This window comes from Gigantopelta aegis, chromosome 8 (assembly GCF_016097555.1).
Source record: "Gigantopelta aegis isolate Gae_Host chromosome 8, Gae_host_genome, whole genome shotgun sequence".
NCBI lineage: Eukaryota > Metazoa > Mollusca > Gastropoda > Neomphalida > Peltospiridae > Gigantopelta > Gigantopelta aegis.
This window is the reverse complement of record NC_054706.1, coordinates 54,142,138-54,169,116: the sequence shown is the minus strand read 5'-3', so window position 1 is coordinate 54,169,116 and position 26,979 is coordinate 54,142,138. Positions and strand designations below refer to the sequence as shown.

General features: G+C 39.5%; 1 protein-coding gene and 1 long non-coding RNA gene across 4 annotated transcripts in view; one reads left to right on the top strand and one right to left on the bottom strand.

Moving 5' to 3' along the window:
- Window positions 1-4,316: 4,316 nt before the first annotated feature.
- LOC121378482 (ras association domain-containing protein 2-like) overlaps window positions 4,317-26,979 on the top strand; it is a 76,995-nt gene continuing 54,332 nt past the window's right edge. The window contains exon 1 of one of the 3 annotated variants that reach the window (XM_041506670.1): window positions 4,317-4,504. In XM_041506670.1, coding sequence (XP_041362604.1) covers window positions 4,462-4,504 — 43 coding nt within the window. In that variant the 5' untranslated portion in view covers window positions 4,317-4,461. Of the gene's footprint in view, window positions 4,505-12,493; window positions 12,589-24,938; window positions 25,029-26,979 lie in introns of those variants that run through there. The other 2 variants (XM_041506671.1, XM_041506673.1) reach the window with 2 other exon arrangements.
- On the bottom strand, window positions 23,421-24,759 carry LOC121378483. Its single transcript, XR_005958735.1, has 2 exons — window positions 24,610-24,759; window positions 23,421-23,757 (listed from the first exon to the last, which is right to left on the bottom strand). It is a non-coding gene; the product is annotated as an uncharacterized LOC121378483 (long non-coding RNA).

Genomic DNA, 26,979 nt, shown 5'->3' with positions numbered 1-26,979 from the left:
CAAACGAATGCGATAAGTCATTCAACCGTCTCAAGCAGATGCTCTCCTTGTCTCCCGTGATGGCAGCACCAGACTACCGAATGCCTTTCAAGCTGGCTGTGGATGCCAGTGACGTGGGAGCTGGAGCTGTGCTGTTCCAAGAAGACGAAAATGGACTGGACCATCCTGTACGTTTCTTCTCCAAAAAGTTTGACAAACACCAGGTGAACTATTCCACAATAGAGAAGGAAGCTTTGGCCATGGTACAAGCTCTGAAGCATTTTCAGATCTACGTGAAATCGGCATTGCATCAAGTGGTTGTCTTTACTGACCATAATCCGCTTACCTTCATTCACAGAATGAAAGCCACCAACCAGAGAGTTTTGAGATGGAGTCTTCTTCTGCAGGAATTCCCAATTACTATTGAACATATCAAGGGCACATCCAATGTAATCGCTGATGCCCTGTCCCGAAGTTGAACGTTGTGATAATGTGTTGACGTTCTTGATTTCTGTTTTTGTTTTTATATATTTTGTATTGTATACCAGGGACTCAGAGTCTCAGTGTGATTACTGGTAGTCACCTTATTACTATGTGTTATAAATGCCCGGATGCGTCGGTTAACGCACATTTTGTTTTGTTTAAATAATAGTATATTTCCCTATTCCCAGAGTAGAGGAAATATCCTTTTTGAGGTGGGTGGGTGTGACGGAAATGCTCTTATCTTTTCGCCTGTGGCGATGTTAATTGTTTTAGAGGGCCGTGTGCAGCTTGGTTACGTAATACCCCCGCGCGACGGTGGTAGAGCTGCGTTTCCAATATTCACTTAGACCAGGTGTGGAGGCCATGTGGCCAGTAGTTACGTAATAACTCAGGTAGTGCGGTTTACGACCGGGGTAATTCTAGCGAACTGGCGACAGTAAGTCTGGCCATCTAAGAAGAAAATACCGTCCCTGGGAGTTCTGGAACTATCACATGATAGGTGAGGTACCGCGTTGTGCCCCCAGGCGATATTCGCTGTCTCTGAGAATTTTGAATAAATAGCTAGGATTTTAGATATATCGGGGAGAAACATTGGAAAGCTCCCGGGGAACGTAGTCCGACAGGACTCGTAAATATATTTTTCTGCTCTGTTGTATAACCTTGATGTGATTAATGTGACTTTAAATATTTTAATACTGTATTATACCAATATTATTTAGACAGTGTCTCCGGTAATCTGACGAAGTAAATTGTAGGCTTCACTGTTCTAAAATATTAAAGCTTAGCCAGTCATCCTAGAGGACCTAGGTAAACTGTAGGTTATTGTCTTTATTGGGATATGTACCAGTATTAATTCTGTATTACAAGGTTACTGAATGAGTATTTAAGGGTTAATTAAAAATTAACCAGTTAGGAATAGAGTTGTAATTCCTTAAATTAATTAAGTTCCCCTGGCAGCGTTTCTCAATTATCACACGTGTGTGTGTGTATCACGGTGAAGTGATTAGAATATTGTGTAAACTAAACACCTAGTGATTAACTAATTAAGTGATTAGTTCTGGGTTGTTATTATATTGTTGTTGTTAATTAACTACTGCGGCAAGTACATTTTTCAGCGTAGTGTTAATACAGATTCCAAAGTGTATTGTATTTGGTTGTGTTTTCTAGTGAACTAAACGTGCTATATATATATATATATATATATATATATATATATATATATATATATATATATATATATATTTATATCAGATCTTATCTCTGATATACCTAGAGCCGAGCCACTCGGGTATTAGACTGCCCGATACAGAGAGATCTAAAAGATATACATGTACAGTTAGGAGAGATATTTGGATAATCGTGTTTTATTCAGTTACGGGTATTATAGGATCCCCGTGACAACCGTAAATAAAATGTGTTGAGTGCGTCTTTAAATAAAACAGTTCCTTCCATGTCTTGGGGAAAAAAATCTCTGCTCATAGAGAGGGACCACTGCCCCGACTTATCCTCCCATCTCGTACACCAGGTAATCCATTCATTGATTTCAACTTATTTTCGTGTTTATTTCAATGCACAAGCACGTTGTCCTGGGCACGCACATACCCCAGCCATCTGGGCTGTCTGTCCAGGACAGTGGGTTAGTGGTTAGTGAGAGAGAAGTCAGTGCAGTGGTCTTAACCTACCCATCGAGTCGTTAAAAACGTTCTGGGTGGGAGCCGGTACTGAGCTGCGAACCCAGTCAAGTCAGATGGCTTAACCACGACACCACCGAGGCATGTCCAGAGAATTCCCATAAAAAGTTTTATTATAGGTTGGCATGACAGCAAACTGACTGGTTCGAAATAAGTATGACTGATCGCGTATATACAGTTCAGCGGGTCGCCAGGCCATTAAGTGATCTATGTATTAAAACATTTTTTTTTTTAAATCCAAGTCTACATCTTTGGTGCCCATTAATAAGACACGGGTCAGTAAGTTAAGTGTATCTATGCTCATTAACAGTCTGGAATATCCGGCTATACTAGTCTGCCACGATCAAACACCGGTTCTGAAACTCGAGTTCAGCAACGTTGGGTTCGGTATCTAGCAAATTAACTGTAAGAGCATCGAGTGTTGTTGCTCCGCGACTGGTATGAAAAAAAGAAGAAGTGATGTATGAGTTGTCTGTGGAAGATTCGTAATAAAGGTTTTGTAATAACATTTAAAATGCTCTGTTTTTCGGCTCTATCCTGATCATAACATGATATTTTCATTTTAATATACTAACTACTAATACTTCAATTTCGTCAACTTATAATCGCAATCCACACACTTGTATATTATTGTTTACCTAACGATAATAAAGATGTGATTTTGTTTTGAATACTCCTTTACTCGTGATGGCAAGCTAATATACAAGCAGTGTTGTTCAAAAGTGCATGGTAAAAACAAATCTTAAAGTTGGCATATCGAATATTTTTTTAACAATTATTTAACCATTTAAAACAAAGAATCCAAATTGTTTTCCTTCTGTGAAACTATATAATAACTATATACTATTCTTTGATATGATATAGATTATTTAGGGCACATTAACACTCAAAACGCGGGTCGATTTGTCCACTATTAAAGCTACAGTATGTTGTTTCCATCCTCCAGGCTAATATATTTGACTAATTATGCAAAATACAAGCTGAACTATAGTTTTAATAAATTCAGGTGTTTTCGCTTTCTAAAGCAAAATTATCTATTCTCGCAAGTCTCGTCATTTTCATTGCCAATATGATTTACACTATCCCACACTAGTTCGATATATTTTCTATACATGTGTATATATTATATATGTATATACACTGTGTGTGTGTTGTGTGTGTGTGTGTGTGTGTGTGTGTGTGTGTGTGTGTGTGTGTTTATATGTATGTGTGTGTGTGTTTATATGTATGTGTGTGTGTATATATATAGACAGATAGATAGATATATAGATTGACAGACAGACAGACAGATAGATAGATAGATATTTAATGAAGATGTATCAGACTAGCTAAACGCACAGTAGCCCATGTATGTGTTGTATAATTGAAGCTATCGATCATTGATGGATTAACTGATCGATCCATCGATTTGGTCTGTTTAGCTGATGCATTAACAAAAAAATCCATTACAACCAGTGCTTCACAATGAATGTCCACACCTCTGTTTACAAGACGCACGCACACACACAACAGACGCACCACGTCACGTAGTGCATATAGAACATCCACGCCACTGGCTTTACCGTGAATCAATAAACGTAACTGATTAAAAATAGCTCCACTCTTGTCTTACCACCGCCGTGTGATTTTATTATGACCGAGAAACCAAAGCAAATTGTATGTGGCCTCGGCATGGCACAGGCGCAAACGTGGTGTAGTGTGCTATACCTGCCAGTACGGCTAATGGCACCTGCTGCCGCTACCGATGTAGTGAAAACAGTATTTCTTTCGCCTGGAGTCACCTTGGCTGTCCACAACCTGTGGAATAATGGACTCGACCTCGCTTCTAACCTTGCTGGCTATTGTCTTTTCAGTGACCAGTTGTCCTAAATCTTCAGTCCCCAATTCGCTGGTGGCAAATCCACTTGCAAGGCGAGTAATGGAATTTTTCCACACACGGCAAAATAAAATCATCAAATATTGAACCGCCAAGCGGGAAGCAACCGTAGCACTAGCATTGGTTCATTTTGGATTTTCTTTTTTTTCTCTTTCTTCTTCTGTTGTTGGTTTATTTAAAAAAAAAAATTCACGGTGAATTAAAAGAAAAAAAGAAATACTGTAGATATAGCGATAATGAGACTTTTCTATTTGTGTGACAATACGTGGAAATTGGATATAATAGTTTTTTGGGCGACGGCGAGGTGGATGGTTCGTGTGCTGTGATTGTGTGATTAGGTCACGGGGTGTCCTGTTTTGTCATTTATCTCTTGGCTGGTTTACTCACTCAACCGCAAAACTGGGTCTGTGGCAGAGTTCGCCGCTCAGTGACATGAACAACACATGCGGCCACTGTGGGAGGCCCGTGTATTTTGGTAAGTACTTTTTTTAAATATTAGTTAAACATCTTCTAGTACTCAAAATATTTTAAAATAATACATACCTGCTTATTGCACTGTCATTTAACAACCACACTTGTGTGACATAATAATATATTGATAAAAGTTTTCGAATGAGATTACAGACAGGTGTTTTTTCTAGGGCCAAGTTTTACGTTACCACAGTGTCTATTACAGTAGTGTGGTTTTGTGTATAGTTATCGGAAGCGGGGAGGATCCAGGAAGAATACCACTCCACCTTACCCCCCGATCTGAAGAATATGACACCCGCGCCATTTGAAAAGCGAGTTAATATAATGATAACATTTGCTGGCATCTTTGGCGCCTATGTTGTGGTGTAGTCCAGTACATGCAATGTTAAAAATGTCAGAATGGCGCTTGCATATACAATAACATATAGAACAGTAGAAGTGTTATACTCGTAGTTAAATACACTCTCTCATATATATATATATATTTATATACACTGAAAGGGGATATTTTCCAATGTTCAAGAACAGCCTGGTTTTGTTGATTTACCGTGTAAGGATTCCAGATCTGTAAAGAAGATGGCCTGGGATCCACAGATGTACTAAACACGCCTGTCAGCTCTCCAAATTATTATGTTTTATCTAGGTGCAACAACGTGTGTGTAGACGTATATTCCTGCTTTTTTCATTAAAAATGGACGTGGATGGGTAAACCTATCTTTTAAAAGAAACACGTCCATAATGTACATCTGTTACACAGATCGGGATGAGGAGAAAAAGAATGTTTTAATAATACATTAAGCGTGTTTTATAGAACTGGCATGGGAAATGACACACAGCAGACCAATGCTGATGCGATAAAACGGAACTCTTTTTATGCACAGCATAATACGAACTGAGTTATTGATATTGGATTCCATTATTTTAATGGCGGATGGAAATAGTACAGTGTATAATATCGATTGTATATAGTGAACTGCGCTGCATTAAAGACAAATACATGTCGCGCGTGCTAGGTAAACAGAATATAACCGAAGAATTGATGTTATTCGTAATTGTCTAGAGCTCTTAACAGCTGACTCGGTCGGTACATACATGGAACAAACGACCGCCTGGGATGTGACCTGCCACATGATCGAATCTATTTAGCGGACACGTAGAATTGTTTATACATTTAAATCGCTGCTTGGTCACTATGTCCGATCTTTGGCGTAGTCGGTGGGGTTTCTGTGTGTGTGTGTGTGTGTGTGTGTGTGTGTGTGTGTGTTAAATTCCGACTACGCCAAATTGACTAATATATTAAATATTTTGATACACGTACATATACACAAATTTATATAATTTATATATGTTAGTCTGCTAGTCTGCATATGAGAGTGTGACGCTGGCTCGTGTGCAGGGAATTGTGTAGGGGGGATTCTAGACTGAGGTGAGCAGAGTTCCTAGCTGTTTTGGGGTCATGCTTCCTTGGAAAATATATTGGACCCCCCCCCCCCCAATAAAGTTGGCTTTGAGTAGGGGTGGTGGTGGTGGTGGTGGGGTGGGGTGGGGTCGACCCCTAAGCCCACGATGGAGTGGCAGTATGATCTGATTTAAATCGTTCAAGACGAAAAACTACAACATTGCAGTATGACTGAGTTTGCACTAGTGAGTCACAAGTCGTGGTATATTAAAATGTTGTGTCTTGTTTCGACGTTGTCGGACGATTACTTTACTCGGCGGCTGCGACGGCGTAAATAGTGTGTCTCTGTCTCATTGTCCTATTCTATCCTGTCTGTATGTCTGTCTGCCTCCCCCCCCCCCCCCCCCCCTTCTCGCTCGCTCTCTCTCTCTCTCTCTCTCTCTCTCTCTCTCTCTCTCTCTCTCTCTCTCTCTCTCTCTCTCTCTCTCTCTGTCTGTCTGTCTCTCTCTGTCTGTCTTTCTCTGTCTGTCTCTCTCTTACAGGCTGGTAGGTACTGGGTTCGGATCCCAGTCGAGGCATGGGATTTTTAATCCAGATACCGACTCCAAACCCTGAGTGAGTGCTCCGCAAGGCTCAATGGGTAGGTGTAAACCACTTGCACCGACCAGTGATCCATAACTGGTTCAACAAAGGCCATGGTTTGTGCTATCCTGCCTGTGGGAAGTGCAAATAAAAGATCCCTTGCTGCTAATCGGAAGAGTAGCCCATGTAGTGGCGACAGCGGGTTTCCTCTCCAAATCTGTCTGGTCCTTAACCATATATCTGACGCCATATAACCGTAAATAAAATGTGTTGAGTGCGTCGTTAAATAAAACATTTCTTTCTTTCTTTCTTTCTTTCAATGTCTTTCTGTCTCTCCCTTCTCCCTCTCCCCCTCTCTCTCTCTTCCTCCCCCTCTCTCTCCCTCCCACTTTCTGTCTGTCTGTCTGTCTCTCTCTCGCTTTGTCTTTTTCTCTCGTACATTTTTAATTACTACAGACACCCGAAACAGACATTAGATTTGCCAAAATCGATAATATACGCCAGATCTTTGTAAGTAGAGTGTCAAGGAGAAAAAACAACAACATGTACACGTAATAGCCGAAACTATGTTAAACTATTGTAAAGTGTCTTTAACTAAGACATTAATTAACTGCTCATTAAAAGTTACTAGGGAGCCAGGGGGCGGGGGTGTACACCTGAATGTACCTTCAAGTAGTAGACAACATTTTTTTAGTTGGTTGGTTGGGGAGGGGAGGGACGGGGGGGGGGGGTGTGTCCATTTTTAACGAATGCGTGTTGAATATCCAAACATGGTTTATCGTATGTCATTAAATCACACCAATAGAGTATGTATTTACGTGTGAACAATCTACACAAAGAGTGTCATCAAAGCATTCAGTTACGAGAAGTGAACAAAAAAGAAAAAGAATTTTTTTTAAAAACATGTCATGCACTGCTTTAAAAAAGTACAAAACCCCACTAAAACCCGATATGTCGCATTGTGTAAACTCTGTCAACCTGCGCTGATTCGAAATGACTGGGCCACACCCCTTTGTTGATTTTACAAGCTTTTGTTGGCTACTAACGTGCTCCAGTGGTGTCGTCAAAAATAACTTTTTTTGTTGACTACTACTACTACTACTACATTACGTCTGTGTACACACCAGTGCCCCATGCAGTACAGCGTATATGTTAAAAAGTTAAAGAAGCACTTCTCAGAAATATTATCGTCTGCCCGAAGCTCTTAAAATGTATGAACAAGTGCCTTGCTACAGTCATTACCGCTTATCGACTGATCTCTACGTGCGTGCCTGTTAGCGGAACAGACGTATTAAATGTTGGAGTATATAAATACACACCTGTACCGTACACCAAAAGAAACGCAGAGCATCCATATGGTTAGTTAGTTGACAGTTCGAATTAGGTTTTAGTTTTTGACTGATACTAAATACACCATTCGTTCGTATGATAAACGGTTAGAGAGAGAAATCGGTGATGCTAGAAAGGTTCAGTATTTTTTAATTTAAAATAGCGGCTTTTAGACAAACTATGTAGATTGGAGTTCATTTTTGGTGATCAGTATAAATTAGCACATAAATATTAATGCTGTACACGAGAGAGAGAGAGAGAGAGAGAGAGAGAGAGAGAGGAGAGAGAGAGAGAGAGAGAGAGGGGGGGGGGGGGGGGGGGGGGGGGGGGGCGGGACGGGAGCGGGCAGACAGACAGACATACAAAGAGAGACAGAGAGAGCGCGAACCACACAGCCGGACGGACAAACACGAATGGGGATGCATGGCTTCGCATAAACACTGCATGTATTATACGAAGACGTATACTATAATCGGAATGTTTATTGACCGACTTGATTCGATGAATGGTTTATTTGCATCTTTATAATACTGTATATGGTTTTTGGACTACATGTACATACCTACTCATGTTCTACACGGCAGGTTTATCAAATGCCGTGGTATGTGCTGTCCTGTTTGGGGGGGGGAATGCACATAAACGATTCATTGCTGCTAATATAATATTGTAACGGGTTTCCTCTGAAGACTACGTATCAGAATTACCATAATATACTTGGCATTTAACAGCCGGTGATTAATTAATCATTGTGGTCTTGTGGTTTTGTTAAAACAATTTTGCTGACTGGTAGGGTTATTTAAATACTAGTACAGTATGTCAATAATATATGCACCGTCATTGCCTGTTATTCATTAGTGTCGCCACATTGGCAATTCAGATACTAGCAGTGTTCAGAGAACACGAGGGAATGTCGCGTGTTTGTGGCCAAGTACCAGGCACCTAAGTAACTAAACTCGGGCAACTTTGCCATCTCACAGTGCAGTGCTTTGTAAATTACGTCCCTGGTTATAGCTTACAGTCGAACAACTCCCCCTCCCCTCCCCCAGGGAAGTATGACCAAGAAGGAAGAAAATGTTTTATTTAACGACGCATTCGACACATTTTATTTACGGTTATATATGGCGCCGAACATAATATGATTAAAGACCACACAGATATTGAGGAAGGAAACCCGCTGTCGCCACTTCATGGACTACTCTTTTTGATTAGCAGCTAGGGATCTTTTATATGCACCATCCCACAGACAGGATAGCACATATCATGGCATTTGATATACCAGTCGTGGTGCACTGGCTGGAGCGAGAAATAGCCCAATGGGCCCACTGACGGAGATCGATCTCAGACCGATCGCGCATCAAGCGAACGCTTTACCACTGGGCTACGGAAAGTATGACCAAGCCCTCTAGAGGCGTCAATCGTTATGTAATCAATCTCTCCCCCCCCCCCCCCCCCCCCAATATTGTAAAAAAAAAATACGGATTCTTGTTTCGAATATCAGTGTCTATAATTATTAGGCAAAGTAAAATGTTCTCTGTTACAAGTGTTTTTACTGTTAATTTACAAAATTACAAATTATAAATTTTGGCAAAAGTAACGTGCTTCTGGTCGTTTTGGTGTTTGCAATAGTTCACAATATTACTTTTGTACGTAAAATACAGGTACCTAGAAAACTCAGTGTTCGCGGCTTTATTAGGCTTTATAAAATAATATATACTGATGGAAAAGAAATAAGGGAACACATCAAATTGTAGACCAAATTTAATTCACAACTAGCGTAGTAATGTCTGTATTTTATACCAAGTTGTAATGTGGGATTGAATGTTTGTAGTGTTGAATGTGCTGCCTATATGTTCCCAGTCAACTTCTGACAATATGAATTGATTTTTGATGCAGTCATAATTTGTTGTTGCTATCTGTGTGATCCTTTATTTCTTTCAATCAGTATATTTTAGTTTGAAGGTTACCATAAATATCGTTGCTTAATTTGGGGCGAGCTCGTCAGTGAAATGTTGCCATGGGTTAATTCTTCTCTTAGTTTTGCCAGTAATTGTACAAGCACTTTCCCACAGACAGGGCAGCATGTATCAGTTGGATGGATGTGCAATGGTAATGTCTCCAGTTAATGGTTTTCCAACATTTGACTGCTATAACGCTACGTTCATTATTATACTCAGAACAATGTTACTAAATTTGATTATATGATATCAACTAGAAACCCCCCCCCAGACATTCGTAAGCTTTTAAAATGTTTTCAAACGTACCTCTACGTTTTTCGTTTGTTTTGGCATTTAATATTTATTGCATAATACCATTGACCGAATCTGAATAAAGTCTATAATCTTTATTAAGTCTCCCAAATCGGCTTAATGGATTATAGTACGGGTAAACTCTGAAGTTCAGTATCTTCAGTTCTAGACAGCAGTTATTTCTATATACGAGTATGCAAATATAATTGTGTTTACAAGTTCCCTTCACAGAAATTAAGGGCGGGAGTGCTCGCCTGAGGTGCTTGTGTCGCAGGATCGAAACACATCGGTGGATCTATTCAAATGATTTGGGGGTTTTTGTCGTTACAACCAGTAAACTACAACTGGTCAAAGGCTGTGGTATGGGGTTTCCTGTCTGTGGGAATGTAAATATAAAAGATCCCTAGCTACTAATGGAAAAATGTAGAGGGTTTCCTTTCTAAGACTATATGTCTTTTTTCAAATGTTTGACTTAGACTTAGATGCGGTTTTAACGTGCTCATATACCTCTATGGTTTCGAGCACGCACCAAATGTTTGACATTCAATAGCCGATGATTAATTAATCAATGTGCTCTAGTTGTAGCGTTGAACAAAACCAATTTTAACTTTCACCAAAATTATTTAGTATTCTCTTTTCAAATGTTGCTATGTGTGTGCTTTTTGGGATGATGGTGGTGGGTATGGAGGTTTGCTGTGGTGGTTGTTTGGTTAATTTATACATGTATTTTCTTCAAACCAAAGTGTTCTGCTGTATGTATGTATTGATGTATGAATATCTATATATTCTATGCATGTCGAGGTTGACTGTTACATACATAGATATTAACGCACTGGCGCAGGGGATAATTAAATCCTTTCTGGCCTCACAAATTGTCCCGTGCCGTTGCTGGGACTCGAACCTATGGCACCGAATCGCCCGCAACTTTGCAGACTTGCCACGATACCTTTTGAGCTATTGAGGCATCCATGTATGTATGTATGTAATGTATGTATGTAATGTATGTATGTAGGCCTAATGTATGTATGTAATGTATGTATGTATGTATTATTTCTGTCTGTCTGTCTGTCTGTATGTATATATGTATGACAAATACGTTTTTAAATCACACTATGAATACACCAAAGTCATGGAAAAATAAACTCGTTCATGCTTTTTATCAGTGACCTTTTAACCTCGGCTACTAGTAATATCTAAAATTATTATTCGCAATTAAGTATGTTGTGTTATGTATCTAGGTGTGTCTCTGTTTTCTTTTGTGTATAGCACTGGGACTTGTAATGTTATACATGACTGTTGTTCACCTGTGTTCTTTATATATAGATTGTTGTAAGCATTTTGTTAAGCACTGATTTCAGGGACGTTCCAGAGGGGGTGGAGAGGGGGTATGGAGCAAGTAAAACAGAAAAGAATCGGTGTACAATAATACTGAATTTTCTTCAGGTATACCAGGCGCGTCTGCAGGGGGGGGGGGGGGGGGGGGGTCTAGACTATTGCTTGCAACCGAATTTTTTAGTAGAAGTTGAGTTATGCCTCCCTGAAAAAAATGTTTGTAAAAACGAAAAATTGCTTTAGCAAGGGTGGTTTCACACACACACACACACACACACACACACACACACACCGCGCGCGCGCCTATACACAAAAAGGATAGTTCAGGTGTTTCAGATTTGCAACCAGATTTGGTTTCCTAAATCGAGTCGTGTCGTGTAATTTGCTATTGTGTTTTCGTGAAAGCTGGTATTACCTCAGAGGGTTTCCTCTTTCTGTATCTAAACCAAGTGTCGTAATAACTAGCATTATGTTCAATACCAGACAACCGTTGTGTGTGTTTTGATCGAATATAAAAGCTGAGGTGTCGTTAAGCAAACATTAGTTTCGTTTTCTTTCCGGTAAAGGATGACAATGTGTGTACAGGTATGTCTGGAAGGGGGGGGGGGGGGGATGCCAAGTTTCAATTTGTATTTATGAAAATTGAAATTACTATACAACAGGGGAGAAACATTCACAGTCCCCCCGCCCCTCCAAAAAAAACAAAAAACAACAACAAATACAACCCACAAATAATAACACACCCCCCATCCACCCCAACCCCCCACCCCCCCCCAAAAAAAAAACAAAAAAAAACAACGGGAAAGGACCAAGAACAAGAAATCGAAAAAATTTCATAGTCAAAACCTTTTCCTTGCCAATACCTCAAACCCCATCTCCACTATATCACCCGATATCCATTCTTTATCTGTCAAGTGTACAAGTATTGAGCCGCACACGGTCAGTACAGTAAATCTGCGACATTTGATTAGACGTGTGTAATATGATATTTGAAATTCTATACATTGTATTTAGATATGATGACATCAGCCTATGAGACCGGCGTCATCTGTGTTACATGCTATCAACCTTTACCCTACACATATTGCTTGCAACTTGTGGTTAGCTTATTATTTGCCGTATAAGTTATAGGCCGACTGATTTTAAGTGTTCAGTTTACATCTTGATTATGAATGGGCGGGACGTACACGACAGCGAAAGGTAGGTCACGAAATGGGACTGTGTCAATTTAACCATGTTTGTATTGGAGTAGCTAGAAGATCCTACCCGCTCCATGGTTGTTGGCTTAGTTTTAATGTGTGGTGCTGCTGTGAACCTATACTGTCCTCAAAATAGCCACTGGTCACACGTGTGATAGTTGTTAAAGGGACAGACCCTAGTTTCTAAACACTAAGGCATATTTTTCACTTTTAAAGCCGTTTATGATCACAGAAATCAAACATTATTTATATTTTATTGTTTAGATTATCCATTTCCGAACAACCGAAGTGTTTCTGGTTATCCTGGTGTTCCTAATACCACAAAATGCTTTTTTTCATATATTTAAAAACGCACATGCGTCTGAGAAGTATTTGTTATGGAGTCGCGTTTTAGTCTATTTTTTAAGGGTATTTTAACGTCACAGACTTTTGTTTTACTCTGCTGTATCCAAATTTGTAAATTAACCAAACTTAGTGTCAAATTTTACGGGTTCAAACTAGAGTCTAGGTGAAATTATGTCTTAGTATTTAAAAACTAGAGTCTAGGTGAAATTATGCCTTAGTGTTTAAAAACTAGGGTCTAGGTGAAATTATGCCTTAGTGTTTGAAATTATGCCTTAGTGTTTAAAAACTAGTCTAGGTGAAATTACGCCTTAGTGTTTAAAAACTAGGGTCTAGGTGAAATTACGCCGTAGTGTTTAAAAACTAAGGTCTAGGTGAAATTACGCCGTAGTGTTTAAAAACTAGTCTAGGTGAAATTACGCCTTGGTGTTTAAAAACTAGCGTCTAGGTGAAATTACGCCGTAGTGTTTAAAAACTAGGGTCTAGGTGAAATTACGCCTTAGTGTTTACAAACTAGAGTCTATTGTCCGAACCAAATTGTTAACAACTACGAAAAATTACTCTCCTACCTTTAATTGCCGTTAGATTTTGGGTTTTTTACGATTTGTGTCTGGACAAACTTTGGAGGAAATCTAACGGCAATTAAAGGTAGGAGAGTAATTTTTTTGTAGTTGTTAACAATTTGGTTCGGACAATAGGTGAAATTACGCCTTAGTGTTTAAAAACTAGAATAGGTGAAATTATGCCTTAGTGTTTACAAACTAGGGTCTAGGTGAAATTAGAGTCTAGGTGAAATTATGCCTTAGTGTTTACAAACTAGAGTCTAGGTGAAATTATGCCTTAGTGTTTACAAACTAGAGTCTAGGTGAAATTATGCCTTAGTGTTTACAAACTAGAGTCTAGGTGAAATTATGCCTTAGTGTTTACAAACTAGTCTAGGTGAAATTATGCCTTAGTGTTTACAAACTAGAGTCTAGGTGAAATTATGCCTTAGTGTTTACAAACTAGGGTCTAGGTGAAATTATGCCTTAGTGTTTACAAACTAGGGTCTAGGTGAAATTATGCCTTAGTGTTTACAAACTAGGGTCTAGGTGAAATTATGCCTTAGTGTTTACAAACTAGAGTCTAGGTGAAATTATGCCTTAGTGTTTACAAACTAGTCTAGGTGAAATTATGCCTTAGTGTTTACAAACTAGAGTCTAGGTGAAATTATGCCTTAGTGTTTACAAACTAGGGTCTGTCCCTTTAAAGGGATACACTCTGGGTTTGTTTTTTAACACTACGGCGTATTATTTTTATTTTATTTTTTACAATTAAAGCTGGGGTTTTTATAATTGAAATCAGACATTACTTAGATTGTTTTGTTTACATTATCCATTTCCATACATCCGAAGTGTTTGTGGTCATCATGGCGTTCCTATACCACTGAAATGTATTTTTCATATTTTTCAAATCGCACGTATGTCAGAGAGGTATCGGTTTAGGAAACAATCTGTAGTCTAAGGGTATGTCCCTGTTTCAACGTCACATACTATTGTTTTACTATACACATTGACACTTTATCCAAAGGTGTTACTGGTTTGTACATTAACCAAACTTCGTAAATATTCTTAGTTTGAGTCTGTGACTTAAAGGCATACTGCCACGGATTTAAGGAACTTATTTCTCTAAAAATGGAAAATAAATACAAATTACATTAATTGTTGGAAACCAAATCTAGCTATCGCATCACCTTAACTGAACCATGATGGAGTGAAATCCATGTCATCCCTCTCGGCAATTCTAGTTTTTGAATTATGGACCATTGCCATTATTCAATTATTTTTACAAAATGTTATTAATAAATGGAGTATGGTGGTTATAAAGATGGTTGAATAAAGTACATTTAGGGACAAATCAAATTATTTTTGTTCAGGTAATTATTTGTTAAGACTATTATATAGGTCAGTGGTCTGTGACAATCTGCCTGTAAACTGAGTAAGATAAATGTTTCAAACATCTTTAATACTGGAACAGGGAGAATAGCAAAATTTACGTTTATGTTCAAAACTAGGCTACTAAATCCACGATTAAAAAACAATCCCACTAATTACAGTGTGTTTGAAATTAAAAAAAAAATATTCTTTAATTTTTTACTACCATCCATAATCCGTAATTCTATAATTTTCTGCGTAAAACAGATATCAAACACTCCCTCAAAGAATAATGGGTGGAAAGTGTATGTGACGGCCATGATACAACTTTAATGTAATCCTTTTAACGACGAAATAAAATTTTAAAAATGATAGCACTAAACAATTTCACCTGACCTATATAATTTGTTTCATGTCCATGATATATTAACATCCGTTTGTTGGGATTATAAAAGAGCGTCCCCGTTGTTTGAACATATTCCTCTGTGTTGTCTTTGGTTTCAAAAAGGTAAATTGATTTATTTCGTTGACGCCCAATAGAACCGTTTGTGAAAAAAGGGAGAAAATAACGATAATTCTTATGCATACGAACGAAGTCCAAAATAACGATATATATTTGCTCTTTGTTTACTTTGAAAGGTAACTCTTTTTTTTCTCTCTGACATGCTCAAAACATTTAAGTATCCTGTATGTCTCATTTAATGTAAACAGTACGTCTAGTTAAACGATCGCCAGAATTGCTACACGACTCTTACTTTTGCTGACCTTAGTAGTGAAATTACATTTAAAATATACAAAAGATTTAAAATGTATAATACTTATCGCATAGGTCGGTAAAGGGAATGAGTTTCAATTGCAGGTATAGGTTTAATTAACAAAGTCGTTCCTCACTTTTTAGTTTAAAAAGTGCCATGACTAGCTGGTCAAGACCCTGTATTAATGTACCCTGATTTAATTTTTCACTAACCCCCTCCCTCGGGTATGTGTACAGGGAAGTTTGAAGGGGGGGGGGGGGATCTAGACTGCGACGAGTGAAATTTCTAGGAGTTTTAAAATTGTTGTCCCCCGGACTTACGAAATTAACAAAGTCGTTCCTCACTTTTTAGTTTAAAAAGTGCCATCACTAGCTGGTCAAGACCCTGTATTAATGTACCCTGATTTAAGTTTTTACTATCCCCCTCCCTCAGATGCATGTACAGGGAATTTTGTAGGGGGGGGGGGGGTCTAGACTGCGACGAGCGAAATTTCTAGGAGTTTTAAATTGTTGTCCCCCGGACTTACGAAATTAACAAAGTCGTTCCTCACTTTTTAGTTTAAAAAGTGCCACCACTAGCTGGTCGAGACCCTGTATTAATGTACCCTGATTTAATTTTTTACCATCCCCCTGTGTGTACATGGAATTTTGAAGGGGTGCGGTCTAGACTGCGACGATCGAAATTTCTAGGGGTTTTAAATTGTTGTTAAACAACAAAAAATTCGCTTCGAGCATAGGTGAATTAGAGAAAAAATGAAAGAAAGAAATGTTTTATTTAACGACGCACTCAACACATTTTATTTACGGTTATATGGCGTTATAAGGACCACACAGATATTGAGAGAGGAAACCCGCTGTCGCCACTTCATAGGCTACTCTTTTCGATTAGCAGCAAGGGTTCTTTTATATGAAACCATTACACAGACAGGGTAGTACATACCACGGCCTTTGATATACCAGTCGTGGTGCACTGGCTGGAACGAGAAATAGCCCAATGGGTCCACCGACGGGGATCGATCCCAGACCGACAGCGCATCGAGCGAGCGCTTTACCACTGGGCCTTTGTGCCGCCCCCAGGTGAGTAAGAGGGTTCAAATCCCCCAAACCCCACTCTGTACACACCAGGTCCCAATCTGATTAAAATTAGCTCTACTGGTCTTCTAATTAACCAGTGGAGCTCATTTTAATGTATATTTTTGGCAAAAATAAAATAAAAATTTTAAAATTAGATTGACCAGGTCCCGTCCCTCTTCCTAGGTATTCTAGGTTAGGTTCTACCATGATTAAAAGTAACAGTAAAATTCTATGACCTTTTGCCCGTATTGGTGTATTGTTTAAATTTAACGAGTCCCCCAAATTCAACATCGCTTTTAAACAGAGAGAAGAGAGTAAATTTAAGCTAAGACGGAGATCTTATGTTCTTAGCTCAGGTGTTTCAGATTTCCAGCCAGATTTCGTTTCCTTTCGGTCGTGTCGCGTGATTTGCTATTGTGTTTTCGCGAAAGCTAGTCCTATGAAGCAAATATCAACATAAACCTGTCAACGACAAACATGGCGGAAACATTTTTTTTTTTCATTCTTACGTTGACCTATATCGCCTGTTCCTTTTCCTGAAAATATATATAACGGTTGGCAGAAGCAGGTTAAGACGTAGTCTTACCTTGTGAGGCTAAGATGCTTTCGTACTGTATGACTTTCGGTAACGATTTTGAAAAATATAGTTATGTTGTCTGTTTAAAAAAACCCACGGAAATTGTTACAAACTGTGTTGTTCAGTTAAATGTTAAAGTTTTTGTTTGTTTTTGTTAGTGTTGCTTAACGACACCATTAGAGAACAATGATATATCAATCATCAGCTATTAGATGTCAAAAGTTTTATAATTTTGACATATAGCCTTAAAGAGGAAACCCGCTACATTTTTCCATTCGTAGCAAGTATTGTTTTATGCACCATCCAACAGACATAATAGCAATTACCACGGCCATTTATACACCAGTCGTGGCGCATTGGCTGGGATAAGAAATAGCCCAATGGGCCCACCGACGGGGATCGATTCCAGACCGATCATGCATCAGGAGAGCGATTTACCACTGGGTTATGTTTCACGGAGTGTTGCTCAGTAACCAGATAGCGAGAAAGGAACGGGTTATTTGTTTATTAACATTATAGCACATTTTAAACAACGCCTATTTAATGTAACATATGGGTTATTTCGAAACAGTCTAGAAAGAAAGAGATTGAGGAAAACTCGCTACGGCTAACCAAAAAGTAGCAAAGGGATCTTATAGTCCGTCTAAAGTGGAACGCCTTGTTTAATGCTATGGAATTTATTACAAGTTGTTTATTTCTGAGCTGACTGTTTTCTATATTGGTCACAAATATAGTATTTTTTGTTATTCCGAAAACACTTTTACTTTTCTTCTTATGTCAAACAAACTGAAATTATTTACAAAAAAAAAAAACATTTCTAGGAAGATGGGACGGACTATAGGTATGCATTTTTCCAGTCAGGGCAGTATACATCACGGTCTTTGATGTACTAACGTACTAATCAAAATTATACCCAGGTGATTTTCCAGTCTTATATATTAGTTATGAAAATCCCTGGAATGAAAACCATAAAATGACCTGTTATGGTATTCAAACAACCGGTAGAAAAAATGACAATAAATGACCTGTTATAGATAGAAATATGAGATTTATTTACAGTTTTACTGCAAAACATATGTAATTTGGAACAGACTATAACACCCAGGTTTATATTGATTACACTTGACAGGTGAAATCACAAGTAGTAAGCTAAGCAGAGAGGTGGTCTCAGGTGTGTTCCCCTCCTGCTTCGGAGTTGGCCACTGGCGAAGTCAGAGGCTAAATCCGAAGTGGGCGTGCCTGAACCCTCGTGGATAGGGGAACGTTAATAGAGTTTCCCAGTTCCCAGCTCAGGTGTGTTCAATATCAAACTTGGTGTTATAGTCTGTTTCATATTACATATGGTTTGCAGTAAAATTGTAAATAGATCTCATATTTATATCTATAACAGGTCATTTATTGTCATTTTAGGTACCGGTTGTTTGAATACCATAACAGGTCATGATAATACTGACACATTTTTATGGGTTTTATTCCAGGGATTTTCATAAATAATATATAAGACTGGAAAATCACCTGGATATAATTTTGATTTGTACTATAGTCGTAGGGCGCTAGTTATGTTTGGAAAAACCTGATCTCATGAACTGAGCTACATCTCGTCTCGATTGTGAGAAATTCGGAAGGGTAAGATTGTTTTCCAATTATCAGAGGACAATCATTCTAAATTTTAACTAAATCTGAACGACAAAACCGTAATACATGATCATAACCATATCTCTGCACAATGCAGAGTCAAATGGGTATTTGGCAAAATAGTGATTGATTCCATGAATCTCTGTCTAGTGCCTCGTCTATAGGAGGACACACTGGACAGCCATTACAGAGGGAATCGTTTACTGAATATTTCACCATTTCTGCACCCTACAAAGAGGACTGCCACTCCAAAACTAGTTTACTAAATCAAACTAGCACCGGACAGAGCTCATTGGAATAAATACAATTGTGATGACACGCACTCATAACAGTGATGATAGCAGATGTTCGCGAAAGTGGAGCATATCCTTCCTCACCGGTTAACGTGATTTTCAGCAAGGCCACCGATTGTTTGTTTCAACAAATTATCTTTGCATAACAAATACATTTCTGATGATCCTGAAGCTTGTAGATTTTAATTTTAGAATGTAAAGGTTAACCACGTAACCCATTGGTAGTTCGCGTGAATTTAAAGTTGCATAACCGATACGCGAACAGAACGACGGTTCATTTGAAATACTTTATTTCGTGTTGTGAATTATCAACTGGTTAGCTCCCTGTGTCTGCCATCCTGCATAGCATGTGCCCAATCCTTTTCTATATATGCATAGTGGATCGTTACTATAACTGGGAGCGTGAGAACGCACCTTTAGAGTTGGCGTTAACGACTTAATTCAGGTGAAAATTGCGTTTCCTGAGGGCGTGAAAGAAATTCCGCTTTCACTCTATCAAGAAGTCTTAACATGACCCGGTTTTGTGCTCTTTTAAAGTGTTTGTCTTGGCGTGGTGGTGCTAGTTTTAATGCTACAAAGATATTTCGTATTATATTGTTCAGTAGTTTGGCAGTCTCTTAATACTGACTCTTTTTTTTTTTTGGTGGGGTTAGGGTTAGGCGAGTTGGTGTGTTAGTCTTCAAAAAGGTAAATGGATGATTAACATCAATAAAAGAATTTTTAAAATATTAGTAAAACAGCGTAAACAGCAGAGTTACATGATGTACAATAATGAAATGTTCTTCGAAAGAAGCAAAAACGAAACGTAATGGTGGATTTAATTTACGAAGCCTGTTTTTCTTAAACGCATGTGTTCAAGCATTTTTCGGTGTATGTAGTTATACGCGTGTAAGACATAAAAACAGGTTTTGTAAATTCGACCCCATACGATTAATCTACATCAAATAACAACAACATGGCACTCAACCATCAAATAACTTTATCACAGACACAATTTTATGTTTAAAACGACAAATAGGTATACTGTAAAAAAAAAAAAACCCACATTATCACAGATGTTTGTTTGAATAATTCTAAAATGTCAAAGGACCGTAGCCAGCTGGTGTTATCTGGGGGAGGGGGCATTCAATTTTGAAGGGGAGCATACGTAATTGAGGCATACACACAATAGAAAATTCCAGCAGGGTCTATAAGGAGGGTCAATTATTGTTCAAGGGTAGGGGACGACTGTTCCCGCCATTCTCTCTGGATACGAGCCTGTGAAGATATACTAGAAAATGTGTGTGGATTTGATACTTTCGTGAAAACCATGAGGTTGACACCCCTCCTCCATGGTTAGGAACAGTAAAAGTAAAGTTTGTTTTGTTTAACGACACCACTGGAGCACATTGATTAATTAATCATCGGCTATTGGATGTCAAACATTTGATAATTCTAACTCGTAGTCATCAGAGGAAACCCGCTACATTTCCCCCAGTGCAGCAAGGGATATTTTATATGCACTTTCCCACAGACAGGAAAGCACATACCACGGCCTTTGACCAGTTGTGGTGCACTGGTTGGAACGAGAAAAACCCCAGTCAGTTGTATGGATCCACTGAGGTGATTCGATCCAGCGACGCAAACACCTCAGGCGAGTACTCAACCATCTGAGCTAAATCATTAGAGGGTGAGGAAAAGAGAGAAGACAGGAATGGTTAATGACAGAGCCGTAGCTAGCAGGGGGGAGGGGGGGGGGCAAGGTTGGCAAAGGGGTTAGTTGCCCACCCATAAAAAATATGGTAAAATTGCGCATTGCGCATCATTCGTTCCATGAATACATCTGCAACAAAAAAAAATTCACTTTTTTTTTTTAAAATATCCTATCTACGGTCCCGAATGTCACCCCAGCGAACTGTTCAGTTCACGTTACCATGGCTACGGAGAGTCGTGCAGGTGCAGGCCGAAAGGAAAGACATTAGTAATTTTGTGCACCGGAAATTGAAATAGGATTTTCTACATGGGCTAGATGGCTAATGAACATCGACCACATGATTCGGATGAACACCTTACAGAGGCTGCTTCTTTAATTAACTTTGCCTATTCGAGTGCACAATGGAGACCACTGAGTTTCAGTGTTGATGTTAAATGACTGCCCATGATCATGCATGCCTCGGCCTCGGTGGTGTAGTGGTTATGCCATTGGACTTGAGGCTGATAGGTACTGGGTTCGTATCCCATCTGAGGCAACTGTTGATTTTTTTTTTCATGCCAGTACCGGCTCCAACATAAAGTGATTGAATGAATGATTGACTGTTTAACGACACTCCCAGCACAAAAATACACTTCGGCTATTAGGGGTCAGAAAAGGTAAGTATATATTATGGAGTGCTAGGCTCAATGGGCAGGTGTAAGGCCACATACACCGAATTAGACCCCCTTCACTAGCACGAGTACTCTGACTGGAAGAGAGCTAGACGGAAATGTCCGTCTAGCTATCTTACAGTCAAGAGTACTCGGGCTACCACTTCATGAGTGCGATTATGTGTGTGTATCCTGAGAGTATGACCCAACATGGGGTGGGGTGGGGGGGGGGGGGAATTACCTGGCATACACTGCAGGTTTCGTGTACCACGGGCTCCAGTGATAGAGTCCCATACCGAAATGGAAATACGTCTTCACCATTCGTCTCGCCATCATCCATGTTTGTAATGTCAAAAAACACACCAAAAAACCCCCAAAACAATGTCTTCGCCCCTGTGTTAAACGTTTGTGGCGTTTAAAAAAAACACAGAAGAGAAGGATTATGCACACCATAAAACTTTCTTACACACCCTTTGGTGAGAACACCACGATGTGCGTTATTTGTGATATCACACTACAATGACATACGTATATTACCGGTTTTGAGATATACGATTGGCTTAGTGATGACCGGGTCACCACAGCCATATCATCTAATGAATTAAGTATGATTGAACACTGATTGCTAGTGACGTTAACTTGGAACTGACTGCTCCGTTACCTATACGTTAGTTGCAAGCGGAAGAGTCGGAAATAATTTTTTGCGTAACCTAATTAGCTGCAGCAAATTGTCGCCTTTATTCAGTAAATTTCTGTATAAGTTATGTCATCATCAGTATCATCAACAGCATCATTACCATCACCATGGGCATCGTGATCAATTATAAGAAATTTGATATTGTAGGTTTTCAACGTGAGTAAATTAACGTTCTGTTTAATAGTGCTTTTTCGCTAATTGTGAAACGTTAAAACGGTAAATACTTTTAAAATAACCAATAGAGGAAAACCATTCTATTGACAGAGTTTGAACAGTATTCTTTGTTTTGTTGTTTTTGTTTTTTTGTTGTTTTTTTGTGTGTGTGTTTGTGTGGCCGTTTTTAGTTCAACATTTGCAGACCATGTTAAAACGAAGGCTATACCGCTTTTAAAAACTTCTCACTATTTGAGCTTAATTATTTGTTGTTCTTTTGGAAGTGGCCTATTTTAAAACCGTACGCTAACAAATACCAAGGACTTAAGTTAACTGGTGTATACGTACAGTGTGGTATGATGTGTCCCGATATGATCGTCCGTGAGACAATGATGGTTAGGGGCGGGACGTAGCTTAGTGGTACAGCGCTCGCCTGATGTGCGATCGATCTAGGATCGATTCCCGTCGGTGGTCCCATTGGGCTATTTCTCGTTCCAGCCAGTGATCCACAACTGGTGTAACAAAGGTCGTGGTATGTACTATCCTGTCGATGGGATGGTGCATATAAAAGATCCCTTGTTGCTAACCGAAAAGAGTAGCCCATGAGTGGCGACAACGGGTTTCCTCTCTCAATATCTGTGTGGTTCTTAACCTTATGTCCGACGCCATATAACCGTAAATAAAATATGTTTGAGTGCGTCGTTAAATAAAACAATTGGGTATTAGGTAGGTGTGTGTGTGTGTGTGTGTGTGTGTGTATGTGAGGGGAGGGGGTTGTGTTAATATGATTGGTTTTTTTAGACATGAATGTTGCAAGTTGTTTGTAATGCATGATATAGTCATTTAATATAGATTGTGTTGCTTTTTAAAATCTAAAATCATACTGTTTTGAAATTCATACATTGAGGTGGACCACTCCCACACTGTCGTATTATGGGGCAACAGGCAAACAAAAACTATATTGGGGAAAAAACACTCGAAGGTGTCATAAGGGGGAAAGGCTACGCTATTGAAAACGACTAGCATGTGGACAAAAACAACAACAAAAAACCTCGTATTATGGAGCATCTTTTAAACTGCTCTGTTTTTATTGGCGGTTCAGAAGGCCAAAAGTTGTTTGCACGGACAACATTCCTGTGTATTTATACTCTTACTTCACTATTAAATATCCGTTTCTAATTTGACGTGTAATCAATAGGTGTTTCCAAAAGTCCAGACAAACAAACACACGTCGTTATTACACTGAATGTGTTTAATAGGAGACTTGACAAGCCGCGACACGCCAAACATAGTGAACTGTCGTTCTTTAACCTGTCTCGGTCGCATGGTCCTTAAGGCTGGTAGGTGCTGGGTTCGCATCCTGACACAGGCCTTCAATCGGTGATTTTTCTGTTGAAACCATAAGAGCACATTGGTTAATTATACATCGACCATTAGATTTCAAACATTTGGTTATATTTGACAAGTGATCAACATGCTACATTTTTTTCATTATCAGCTAGCAGATATAAATATGGCCTGTGTCCACCCCTAACCCCTAATAAATACGGTGCCCCCTCACTACAGAATGTCTCCTCCCCCCCCCCCCCCCCCCCCAATTCCAGATAGCGTCCCTACGGGCTTGGCACGCGATCTTTATTATGCACTTTTTCCACATATAGTACAGGACATACCATGGCCTTTGACATACTGGTCCTGGTGCAGTGGTTGAAATGGAGGAAAACAAAGTGTAAGAAAGGGTACTCAGAGTGAATTTTAATGGCTCGACGAGGAGGTTTTAAGGACGCTAACACCTTCAGATCATTAACCCCTATCTCAGGGTACTGAGGTGTGTACCCAGAGCATTAAACTAGACTCTTAGTTGAATATAAATACGAAATATATTTCTGTAAACCAGTCATAAAACGTTCTAACGTGAAAGGTTGTTTTTTTGTCATTCTGATGGGGTGGTTTTCTGAAGACCATAATGATCATTAAAACAATTGCACAATATTCCTAAATAATGTTAATAATATGCCACGGTATTCAATAAAATCTTAAATGTTTTGTTAATGGTACAGGTCTAAAGGGAAACGGCTCGGGTATTTGCGTAAAACTGCGACATATATATATATATATATATATATATATATATATATATATATATATATATATATATATATATATATATATAATTATGATATATCAGTCGTGGAGCATCCAAAGAGTTCCCAAGCGGTCACCTATCCATGTCATGCTTACTGATCGTGTCTAACATTGCTTCTCATAGGTATCAGAAAGAACCGGTGCTTTCAGCGTGATTTAGACAAATAACATCGGCAAAACTAATCCTTTTCCTTAGCAACATCTATCGATTATTACGTCACTACCGTTATTTGCGTGACTGCATATTGATTAGCCAATCGCTGCATTTCCTGCTTCATAACAACACCACTAGTTATGTTCGTCTTCTTACATAATGCATAAAATTTATCTATTGACGATATCTAATTTGTTCCGAAGAATAGAGTGACCTAGTTCAAGCTATGATTGTAGTAGGTTGAAATGCTGGTCCATGTATTTTTACAATGTGGCTGAAATTCTGAGGAGGATCCATGATACTGCGAGGGTGGGAGTGCTGGCAGGAACTGATTGAAGTAGGCTTATGGATAATAGGCTGCGTAAGGGCAATATTTAACACGCACGCACACACACACACACACACACACACACACACACACACACACACACACACACCAGTGGCGGATCCAGAAAATCCATTTGGGGGGGGGGAGGGGGGACGACATGAGGTGGAATGCCAATGGAACTTTGGGGGAGGTTTGGAGGGGATCGTAAAAAAATTTAAAATTAATATATAATAAAATTATAACTGTCGCAAAATTATGGGGGGGGGCGGGCCCCTGCCCCTCACCCCTAGATCCGCCTCTGCACACACAGAACACACACAAGCGCGCGCGCACACACACACACACATACACACACAAAAAACACACACAAAAAACACACACAGACATACAGATACACAAACACACACACACACACACACACACACACACACACACACACACACACACACACACACACACACTAAAATACACATCACTACCGTTGTTACCCATGGGAAAGTGCATAATATATAAAATATGTATTACTCTTCTTTTTGTTTCGGTAGGAGTAGCTTGTGTACCGGCATCTTGTTTTATTTTGTCTCTCGATCAGAAGTTGAAATGACATTGGTTTGTTAGACTCCAGATCTTATAGTCATAGTTTGAAATGTGCCCAGTTGTCATTAAACAAGCATTCATTTCCTTTTCGAAACGATTGACGGAGTTTGGTTCTAGACTCGGTAACTGATCAGTTGTGACTATCTTGGCTAATCAAGCACATAAAGGGTAAATCATTATTATTGTGTATGTATAGATTCATAAGTCGTTGCAACTCCAGTGATTATGGGTAACCGGCCTTGGTGGCGTCCTGGTTAAGCCATCGGACCGGCTCCCACCCAGAACGAGTTTCAACGACTCAACGAGTACGTGATTATGGGTAACCGGCCTTGGTGGCGTCCTGGTTAAGCCATCGGACCGGCTCCCACCCAGAACGAGTTTTAACGGCTCAACGAGTACGTGATTATGGGTAACCGGCCTTGGTGGCGTCCTGGTTAAACCATCGGACCGGCTCCCACCCAGAACGAGTTTTAACCACTCAACGAGTACGTGATTATGGGTAACCGGCCTTGGTGGCGTCCTGGTTAAGCCATCGGACCGGCTCCCACCCAGAACGAGTTTTAACCACTCAACGAGTACGTGATTATGGGTAACCGGCCTTGGTGGCGTCCTGGTTAAGCCATCGGACCGGCTCCCACCCAGAACGAGTTTTAACGACTCAACGAGTACGTGATTATGGGTAACCGGCCTTGGTGGCGTCCTGGTTAAGCCATCGGACCGGCTCCCACCCAGAACGAGTTTTAACGACTCAACGAGTACGTGATTATGGGTAACCGGCCTTGGTGGCGTCCTGGTTAAGCCATCGGACCGGCTCCGACCCAGAACGAGTTTTAACGACTCAACGAGTACGTGATTATGGGTAACCGGCCTTGGTGGCGTCCTGGTTAAGCAATCGGACCGGCTCCCACCCAGAACGAGTTTTAACGACTCAACGAGTAAGTGTAAGGCCACCACACCCTATTTTCTCTCACTAACCAACTAACCAACTAACAACTAACCCACTATCATGGACAGACAGCACAGATAGTTGAGGTGAGTGTGCCCAGGACAGCGTACTTGAACCTTAATTGGGTATAAGCACGAAAATAAGTAGAAATGAATGAGTGATAAAGGGTAATGTTTCAGTTCTGTTCGTTCCGTCTCCAAACCGTAAAATAAATATAAAGCAAAACAGATCGAGGTTCGTTATGGCCATTTTTATTTACACTGGATTTTTGTTGTTGTAGTTGTTTGTTGTTTTTTGTTGGTTGTTTTTAACAGAAGAAAACATATTTCGAATGTGTAACGCAGCTGGGATGAAAAAAAAGAGCATACATTAGGTCAGGTCAGAGAGTTTAATAACGTGCACATTCAGAACAAGCTGTTATAGCGCACGCCTGTCCTGGGC